At 44.3% G+C, this 11155-nt stretch overlaps 1 protein-coding gene across 1 annotated transcript in view; it reads left to right on the top strand.

The window, feature by feature from the left end:
- The window catches only part of celsr3 (cadherin, EGF LAG seven-pass G-type receptor 3), a gene marked incomplete at its 5' end in the record, with an annotated part of 122176 nt that overhangs the window by 96135 nt on the left and 14886 nt on the right, over positions 1-11155 (top strand). Inside the window, 8 exons of the mRNA XM_080443851.1 lie at positions 1398-1586; positions 1884-2064; positions 3865-4032; positions 4974-5100; positions 6552-6758; positions 8530-8704; positions 9830-9942; positions 10395-10474. Of these exons, the coding sequence (XP_080299977.1) occupies positions 1398-1586; positions 1884-2064; positions 3865-4032; positions 4974-5100; positions 6552-6758; positions 8530-8704; positions 9830-9942; positions 10395-10474 (1240 nt within the window). The remainder of the gene's footprint in view (positions 1-1397; positions 1587-1883; positions 2065-3864; positions 4033-4973; positions 5101-6551; positions 6759-8529; positions 8705-9829; positions 9943-10394; positions 10475-11155) is intronic.

The raw sequence follows: 11155 nt of genomic DNA, 5'->3' as shown, positions 1-11155 counted from the left end.
CACATGCACACACACACACACACACACAGAACACATCTTTTCCCAAAAGCTCCCAGTGAACATGAATTAATTACAGTAAAATAACTGATGCAGTGATGGTACATTTACTTTCGAGACAAGTGTTTGCTTACTGTGTAGCAATCATCAGGTGATGGAAACAAAAAGACAGGTACACGGTCACACACACAAACGCACACAACTCTCACACAACTCTCACACACACACACACACACACACACACACACACACACACACACACACACACACACACACACACACACACACACACACACACACACACACACACACACACACACACACACACACACACACACACACACACACACACACACACACACACACACACACACACACACACACACACCATCTGTTGTATTGAGTGGTGTTCACAGCCCTCTCTTTCTGTGTATTGAGTACTGTTCCTATTGTATTTTCTGGGTCAAGTGCTCACTCAATGCAGTCTACTCCACCAGAAGCTGTTCAATATGGACATTCTGTACGCTTTAAAACCTCATTGCCTAATATACAACCGTTCTGAACTCTGACGTTTTTTTTAATTAATATTCGGTGTGAAACGTAATCTATAGGTGATTAATTGGTCTGATGGCAAAGCACATTTTTATTTATTTATTTAACAGTTATTCAACAGGGACCTGCTGTTTAATAACCCATTTCCAGTTATTATACCCCTGTTCTTTATTGATGTGTTTTTTATGGATCTTAATGGGACTTTGACAGACCCCAATTAACTGAAGAGTAATTGGTGTGCTTCTACTGTAGCACTTTTTTCCCCTCTTTTTTTTTCTTTCTTTTTTGCTATGCTATTCAAAATGGACCCACTGTTTTACAATCTTTTGTTATGTGTGTTATTTAGACTGCAGGGTGTAGTATGGATTTTAGTATGGGCTACACACACTGCTCAGTCCATAGCAGAGTAACGGGTGATAATTAATGTCGACCATTTATATCAATGGGTTTTTGACGTCACAATCAAAGCAGTTTAAAGTGCAGTCACTGTAACATTTGAGATGAGAAATGTGTGTGTGTGTGTGTGTGTGTGTGTGTGTGTGTGTGTGTGTGTGTGTGTGTGTGTGTGTGTGTGTGTGTGTGTGTGTGTGTGTGTGTGTGTGTGTGTGTGTGTGTGTGTGTGTGTGTGTGTGTGTGTGTGTGTGTGTGTGTGTGTGTGTGTGTGTGTGTGTGTGAGAGAGAGAGAGAATGAATGCCCATGTAGGCTACTGTATATCTTTATGCGTGGGTGTGAATGCATACTTTCTATCTGTCCCCATCACCTGATGATTGTTACCCAATGAACAAACACAAGAATACACACGTCATTAATTAATGTGTGTGTGTGTGTGTGTGTGTGTGTTTGACAGTGATGAATCTGGACCGGGTGGAGAATCACACACACGTGCGTAGACGTTTCCCACGGTACCACACCACTCTGTTCCGGGGCCAGGTTCTCTGGGACCCCCACACACACGTGATACTGCCCCCTACTGCCCTGGTCCCTCAACGACACCAGCAACACGGTTGGAAAGACAAGGAACGCACAGAGAAGGAAGGTATGTACGCATTATTAAAACCCACAGACATATATGAGGATAATTCAAGAAACAGACATAGATAAAAATGTTAAATTGTGGGCAGAGTAATGTCTAATTTATGCTCCGTCACCCAACGGAAATAGCGCGTTGTGAGCTTTTAGGTCGGCTATTTTCAGCACGCGACACCACCGTGCGACGAAGTATGAATCAGGCTTTAGTTATTCAGACACCGCACTTTTTCACAAATACACATATACTCAGATCTATAAAGCTTTATTCTTTGACTCACACACGCTTGCTTTTCTGCAGCTTCAGGACCTCAGCACACTGGCTCCGCCCCTGTCAGCATGTCATCCAATCAGACAGGAGAATACACTGCTGCCAGACGCTCTGTTTCATTGCCCGAGCCACCAATCAGCATCGTTATCATGCTGATCTACCGCAGTCTGGGCGCGGCCTTGCCTCCCAAGTACCACACTGACAGACGAGGAGTCAGGTACAAACTCATACTGAGACAAATATCAATATAATTTAATTAGGGCTGTTAAACCATTAAAAAACGAATTTGAAACTAATAAGTTTTAACTAACCTACTGTACCACCAAGTTTATGAGGAAGCCACACAAAAGAGGCACTGTATATGACCAGTCTATAGGAGTCGCTAGTGTAGCAGCCAGGAGAGAAGAACCTCCCAACCCGCAAACATGGCCAGTTGTGGTGTGTTGAAATGCCCGCCCCAAACCAGTTGCACTGTAGATAGTCCGACAACTATTCCACAATCTCCGAATGCTACATAGATTCTGGAACTACTCTACACTACTACACTGAAAGCTGATAACAGGAAGTTCCGTTCTCGAAGAGACTACACTGTGGAGGACTCGAATCCCAGTCTCCTTGGCGGTGGGCGGGAACTTTACCCCTGCGCAACCTGGACGTCCCTGTAGTATTAGTATTAGTTTATAGACCCTTTTTCTGTCAGTAAACATCATTACGTTTTTCGATGGTAAGTCGAGGCAGAACATGACCTGAGCCACTCAATACACTTGGTGTACACCCTGCCATCCATAAGAAAAACGAGGGACAAAGTCTTCTTGAACACTGACACACAGCATGTGCTAATGGACTGAGGTATTAGAAAATTCCCCTATTCTTTTCTGCTTAGTTCCTCAATTGATATCTGATGAATGGGCATAACAAACGTTTAGACATATATCCGTACCTATAACAGACAATACTGCATTTAACCTTGACCTAATTTGATGTGTGCACTAGAAACACACTCATTTTTTATGCTGTTTTTTTTACTGGCACTGGCAGCTGTTATGCGATTAGCATGTGATTGATTCGCTTTGCTGTTTGCTGATCTGTTCTGGTTCTGAGTGTGTACGGAAACTGTGTGTATCTACTATAATGTTTCAATTTGGAGCCATTCAATTTCTTGATTTTGGAACCCAACAACACAGCTAGATGACGTGTTCAGTAGTTGAGTAGCTAGCATACAGTACAACCAAAGAAGTTTGCTACTATTCTGTGGTGATTCATGTTTGCCTCCATTCCAATATTCCTTTGTTTTGCCTCAAGCTAACGCCTTGACATAATCATGATGTAGGCACAAAAAGGGTCTATATACTGTAGGTCAGTTTGTTGCCCAGACCAGTTTGTGGCACTGTACTTAATACTAAATTATCTCATCTCTTCAGTATATCTCTATTCCCAGCAGTTTCCCAGACATTTGATAGGATCCATTCCCCCTCAAATATCTCCATCTCTGTTCTCTGTCTGTCTCTGCCCCCTCCCCCTTCATTGATCGCTCTTGCTCTCTTTGGGAGCTAGTATGCTTCTGTCTGTCGATAACAGTGGATTTGAATTTCTAACCCAGTCTCCCTGTCTATACAGACCCCCTCCAGTGTCAGTCTCTAGACCAATCAGGCATTTCTGTCTGTTTTGTTCTATTATATTTAACTTATGTTCTCTTATCCTAACATCCAGACCTCCCAGAACATCTGGTAATGAAGTCCCCAGTGGCTAGCTTGTCTGTTAGTAACAGTGTTTCAAAACTCTGGTCCTAAGACACAAATTAAACATAGTTTTATATCCTACCAAATAGTGTGTAGTGTGTCCTGGGTTTAAATTTGTCTCCGCTTAGACAGCTTGAACGAAAACCAAAAGCGATCTAGGTCTGTCCCCGAGGACATTATACCGAGCTGAAAATCACTGTTCCGTAACAGATAGAAAATGTGTGTCACTATTATATAGTATATCTAACTCTATGTTCTCTGACCACCCCACCCCCCAGGCTGCCCAGACATCCAGTAATGAATTCCCCGGTGGTCAGTGTGTCTGTCTACAACAACCACACGTTTGTGGGTGGGCACCTGGACCAGCCACTCCTTTTGGAGTTCAAGCTGCTCGAGACAGCCAATCGCAGCAAGCCGCTGTGTGTCCAGTGGAACCACAGCAACATGTGAGTGCTGGTGCGCGCACACACACGCACGCACGCACGCACGCACGCACGCACGCACGCACGCACGCACGCACGCACGCACGCACGCACGCACGCACGCACGCACGCACGCACGCACGCACGCACGCACGCACGCACGCACGCACACACACACACACACACCAGCCTGATCTCCAGAGAATACCGTAACATTGCACGGAACGAGTGCACTTCATTCCGTGGATAGTCGCCTCGGAACTCCCAAATTGCGTGCATATGTACGGCGAGTCCCACGGTGGGCGTAACCAGTCGCAACACAGAAAAACCCGGAAGCAGAGCAGTCCGCACAATAAAATTTACGATTCTGTGCCTATCGATAACTCAAACGGCGCTGAGTAGGCACAGGCGAATGTCACACCGTTCAGGACGGCAACTCGGTCGCCTTAGCTCCCTCGGTGGTCCTTCACGGGGTGACAATTCGCCTGTGACTGCGCGCCTCCGAAATGGTTTTGTCACAAAGGCAGCGCCGTACCATATGCACGCAATTCGGGAGTTCCGAGGCGGCTATCCACGGAATGAAGTGCACTCGTTCCGTGCAATGTTACGGTAATCTCTGGAGATCGGGTTGCACACACACACACACACACACACACACACACACACACACACACACACACACACACACACACACACACACACACACACACACACACACACAGTACACTCACACACACACACACACACACACACACACACACACACACACACACACACACACACACACACACACACACACACACACACACACACACATTGCACATACATAGACTTTCACTGTCCTTGTTTCTCACACCTGTAACGTTGACATCTCCCTCCCTCCTCTCTCTTTTCATCCTGATATACTCTCTATCTCTCTCTCTCTCTCTCTCTCTCTCTCTCTCTCTCTCTCTCTCTCTCTCCAGGTATGAGATGGGAGGTTGTTGGACAGTGAGAGACTGCATGGTTGTCTATAGGAACACATCTCACGTGCGCTGTCAGTGTCACAGACTGGGCACCTTTGGAGTGCTCATGGACAGCTCTCAGAGAGAGGTTAGTGCTAAAATAGTGGCTGTTAATTTAGTGCATACTGACTGTATATGCAGGTTATTTTTTTAATGTGAAAAAAACACAAACAAAATAGGCAATTGACTCCTTTCCCACTTACCACCAGCAGATTAATGTCTTTTTTCCCCTGGTGTATCATGCTCCACATCTCGCTACAGGAGCAATATCCACCATTATGACTAAAAGGATGTCTTTTATGTTGTCAATCATGACGCTTTTTTTGCAAGAAATGATTGCGTTCCATAGACTGTCAAAAATAAGTGCGTTTGTGAAGTGCCTGCAAGTACCACTTAAGGTCCTTGCACACTGGTGCGTCTTTTCGTTGCGTTTTTTTTACAACAATGAAAAAAATTGAAAAAACAATGAAAAAAAAAAAAACGCAACGAAAAGACGCACCAGTGTGCAAGGACCTTTACTCTCTCTTTCTCTTTCTCTCTCTCTCTCATATACACACCCTCACTTTCTCTCTCTTGGGCGTGCGCTGTCAAGAGCAATAAAATAATTATTCTGGGATTACTTTCGATTATGAAACAGGTTGGGGGGGGTTATATTATAGTATTCTGATTACAAAAGTCTTTTAATTTCTTAGAGCAAATTCTCTTTTACTTGCAGTGTGCCCGTAAATTCCAGTTTGCATAAATACATTTTTAGGGGCAAATGTGAGTGAAATACTCTCTTGTAGTCTTGTAGAGTAGTGGTTCTCAACCTTTTCAGGCCGCGACCCCCCAAAATAATCATATTTGAACTGGGGACCCCCAAAAATTATCATATTTGAACTGGGGACCCTCCAAAATAATCATATTGGAATCTACAAGCTGCGTTGTGAGCTTGTTGATCAGCTATTTTCACATTTTTGCCTATTTCTTATATTATTTGACAATTTGGCCAATGTTTGACCCGTTTTTATAGTATAGTTTGTTGATGACTTTTGATGCAGTAATGGTCTTTTTTCATAAAAAAAAAACTAATTGTTAGGCATTAAAATAGGTCTTATAAGTCCTTACATTGTCACTTTACTGACATCTGGGGACCCCCCCCCCCCCAAAAAAAAAAAAACATGTGGGGTCATAACCCACAGGTTGAGAGAGCTTGGTTTAATTTCCTCTGCCCATCAAATCAGGAGAAGCTTTCTCATTGCATAGTGCCGGAAAAGAGGCTAAAATGTGTATGTCTACCTGAGGGTCGTATTTCCATTACTACGAACCAGAGCTAGAGCCGATAAATACCCATGCATGCCTACTGCAGAGTCATTTGTCCTGTTACAATAACCTAAATATTTAATTGTTTGTATGTTTGCCTATTATGCACAGAATACTAAGGTTCATGTGGTGATCATCCTCCTCTTTACATTGCCTCGTCTTCTCTACTAATCTCCCTGTCCCCCTCAACCCCCCTCCTTCCTTTCTCTCTCTCTCTCCCTCACCTGACCTGAGCAGCAGCTGGAAGGAGACCTGGAGACGTTGGCCCTGGTGACGTACTCGTCCCTGTGTGTGTCCATGTTGGCCCTTCTGCTGAGCGTGGCTGTGCTGTCGTGTCTGCGAGGCCTCAAGTCCAACGTCAGGAGCATCCACTGCAACACGGCGGCCGCCATGTTTTTATCTGAGCTGGTGTTCCTGCTGGGAGTCAATCAGACTGAGCAACAGGTACTGGAGGAGGTGTGTGTGTGTGTGTGTGTGTGTGTGTGTGTGTGTGTGTGTGTGTGTGTGTGTGTGTGTGTGTGTGTGTGTGTGTGTGTGTGTGTGTGTGTGTGTGTGTGTGTGTGTGTGTGTGTGTGTGTGTGTGTGTGTGTGTGTGTGTGTGTGTGTGTGTGTGTGTGATTATTTCTGTTTCCCTGCTTTTGTTTCTTATTTCCTCTTTTTTCCTAATTTTTCTTAATTTCTACTTCTCTCTATTCCTGTTCTCCACCTCTCTCCACCTTAGCCTCTCCTTTCTTTCTTCTCTCTCTCTCTCTCTCTCTCTCTCTCTCTCTCTCTCTCTCTCTCTCTCTCTCTCTCTCTCTCTCTTATGGGGTCTATGACGATGACGTGATGTCTGCTCCTTTACTCTTCTTTACAGTGTTCGCACATACAGTACTTAAAGTGTGTGTGTGAGTCTGAAGTGCAGTGAATAAATCATCTAATGAGTGTTGATTATAATGTGTGTACACTCAACATAAAATCCAGTTAATGTTGTAGACTGTATTACAGTAGTCTACATGAAAACATAAACCCCTCGATGTGTGCACTAATTTTAGCTTTGTGTGATCACACATTCATCATGTGTGCGTGTGTGCGTGTGTGGAGAAAGCATTCGCTCTACGTGTGGGAGTGTGAAATCCATCGTCTGACTGTATTCCTGCCAAGACTGCTGCTATTTCTGTGTCTCAGTCTCTGACTCCGACTGTGCCTCAGACAAGGACACACATTTACATGTTAGGTGTGTTCATGTCAGTGGGGGTTGGATGTCGGTACTCTGTGCACCAGAGGTTTCTCTGGGACCAAACTGTGGTAGTTCAAGTGGAGTTATTTTGCTGAGGTACACATACTTTCTGGCCTGGAATAATATCCTACACCATAAAATCCTGTGTTCATTTAACCACTGAAACCCTATACTTAGTTGACCGGTGTCCCCCAGGGTTCTTTACTAGGCCCTTCCTATTTTCGCTCCACTAAATATCCTCGCTGAAAATAGCTGATTTTTGGCGAAGGTTTGTCCCAAAATAGGGTTCAAGTGGTTCAATCTGATGTTGTACAAATGTAACCAATGGCACTGTAAGGGTTACACATAGATAGAGTAACTGTCAGACTCATAATATTCATTCATATTTAGATGATGGAATCCGTTCGTTTGTTCATTCCATTCACTTCCAGGAGAGATGGCACCCTGCCACTGAATCTGTTAATTAATTAGTCACATCTGGGATTGTAATGAAAACCACCTGTCAGTGGATTTCTGACACCTGTTGCTCAGGGATAAACACCTGTTGTTCTCCTGCAAGGATCATTGTGTTCACTCTGTCATTCGGGATTGTGTGTCGATGAATGTGATCCTCTGACTATGAAAATTGATTTTCCCTCTTTCTGTTTGCTTTTTTTCTACTGTTCTCATTCTTTCATCCCCCTCTTTCTCCTCTCCACTCTGTCTCCATTCCTCCCTCCCTACTATTTATCCACCAACTTTCTCCATTCCTTCCCCATTGACCCTCCCGTCCTTCCCTCCCCAATCTAATTCCTTTTCCTCCCCTCCTTTCCCTGTCCTCCACCCTCTTTTGGGCTTTTCCGGTATGTTTAAACATCTCCCCTCCTTGTCCATTCCTTTCTACCCCTCCCTTTCCTCCCCCCTTATCTTTCCCCCTTTTCCCCCCTCCATCTGCATGTTACCTCCATTTCTCCCTCTTCCTCCTTTCATCGCCCTCTCTCCTCCTCTCTGCCTCAGTTCCTGTGTACGGTGGTAGCCATCTTGCTCCATTATTTCTTCATGTCAACGTTTGCCTGGATGTTTGTGGAGGGGCTCCATATCTACCGCATGCAGACGGAGCAGCGGAACATCAACTATGGAGCCATGAGGTTCTACTACGCCATAGGCTGGGGGGTGCCTGCCATTATCACTGGTAAAGAATAAACACCCATCTGTGACGAGACACATGCATATGTTTTGGGGAAATGTGTCTCACAGTGTCGGGTCCCGTTAAGGCTTGCAGACATCTAATACACATAAAAAATGCATGTGAACACACAGTTGAAAGCATTCACACATACATACATACATACTGTGCTGTAAGATATTATTCACAGACCTACGCACGCACGCACGCACGCACGCACGCACGCACGCACGCACGCACGCACGCACGCACGCACGCACGCACGCACGCACGCACGCACGCACGCACGCACTCACACACACACACACACACACACACACACACACACACACACACACACACACATACACACACATACACACGCACAGTTCTCAGATATGCAGTATGTGTGTGTAGATAAGAAACCTCATTGACACTTCCATTAGAAAGGTTTCACTGACATTTGAACACAGGGTGCACACACACACACACACACACACACACACACACACACACACACACACACACACACACACACACACACACACACACACACACACACAATCAGATAGACACACAAGCAATTTCTGTCTACATACATAATAAGCTTGCTCTACAGGGTATCTCTCCCCTGTCTGTTCCTGTCTCTTTCTGGTTGTCTCTCTTGCACAAACAGAAACAGTTTATTTCCAGACACACATACTGTTAGCAAGCAATATCTGTGTCTGTTGCTGTTCTCTCTCCCTCTCTCTCTCTCTCTCTCTCTCTCTCTCTCCTCTCTCCTCTCTCTCTCTCTCTCTCTCTCTCTTCTCTCTCCCCTTCTTTCTTTCTGTACACACAAATTAGAGGGGCACACACCCTTCTGATTTCCCTCCAGATACGCACTATTCATGCCGCCAGTTTGTCTTTATTGCTTTCTCATTGCTTTATGTGCACGCACGCACGCACACACACTTCCTGTTTCTCAATTCAAAGATTGGCTGCTTATCTCTCTGTTCGTCCCTTTCTCTCCCATTTCTAAATGCATCTTCTCTCTGTCTCTCTCCTCTGCTTCCCTCTCTTTCACTGTCTTCTGCTTCTAACTGCTCTCTCTCTCTCTCTGTCTCTTTCTTCTTGTTTCTCTCTCTCTCTCTATTCTTCCTCTTTTTCCAGGCCTGGCAGTGGGATTAGATCCAGAGGGTTATGGTAACCCAGATTTCTGTTGGATCTCTATCTATGACAAACTCCTCTGGAGCTTTGCCGGACCCATCGCTATCGTCATACTGGTGTGTGTCATACTGAGGGGCTGGCCGATATGGACACAATTAAATATCATGATGTTTTTGGACCCAATACCTTCATATTGTGATGATAATGTTGTATTTTTATAGCTTTTTTTACATGCTCCACACCGTGTTGCAAAAAGACACACTGTGAGCTTGTATATTGGCTATTTTCATGATTTTGTTTTATTAAAAAAAGTTATATAAATATAACTTCTTTGTGTTAAAAAATGTGATGAAAACCAGGTAGAGATAACACTTATGCCATATCACGATAAAAAAGATTTCCAAAATCCCAGATGATATCTAGTCTCATATCACAATATCGATTGTAATATCGATATATTGCCCAGCCCTATCGCTCTTCCTGTCTATTAGTGTCTATCTAATGCATGTACTTGTTGGTAGCGCAGCGTGACACATCCTTTACCCCGGTGCTAATGTTCTCTATGCAGATGAATGGAGGAATGTTCCTGATTGTTGCCAAGATGTCCTGCAACCCCTCGCAGAAGGAAACCAAGAAACTCCCTGTCATGTGAGTAGAGACCTGGAAAGCTGCAGTGGTTCAGTATCTTAATGTGTAGGTTTGGGCAGATCATTAGTAGAATCATACAGGACCCGCTGTAGGGGGAGCTGTCAGTTGAGACTCACTGTGCTCCACTGTAACCTACAGGTTGTGTTGCAGGTCTGCATGACCCATTGATCATTCCTTTGACAGGTCAGCATCACCAGCAGGCCACAGGCACAGTTGAGGGCTAAGCTTTGAGTTCTCTGACTTTACCTGCATGGAGAAACACAGGGTTCATGGTTCAAGCCCTTCCTGAAGAAAAATCTAATTTCCCAATCATTTTCAACTGCTAAAGACAGTGTAGATGAAATAACAGCAAATGAACACGTCTTCTAACATTATGTTCAAATTTTGCAGTTTCACGTAGCAAACATCCCTCGGGACCAAAATGCTGCAACTATTGATTTTATTAACGTTTCGATCCTAAGGCGCTCTTCAATAGACTAGATTCATATGCTTAGATATACTGTATAATGCCACCATCCCAGAATAATCACATAATCTCATGTCTGCAGTTTTTCCCCCATGACTTGATTCAAGCAGTAACATGTTCATTAACATGATGTTTGATGATAATCAATCTCATAAATACATTTCAAAACTCATGGTACATTTTCCTAACACAACAAATGCTATAATGGCAATCTG

This window comes from Gymnoscopelus braueri, assembly GCF_963280865.1.
Source record: "Gymnoscopelus braueri genome assembly, chromosome: 12".
NCBI lineage: Eukaryota > Metazoa > Chordata > Actinopteri > Myctophiformes > Myctophidae > Gymnoscopelus > Gymnoscopelus braueri.
Note: the sequence above shows the minus strand (reverse complement) of the source record. Positions and strands in the feature narration are given on the sequence as shown.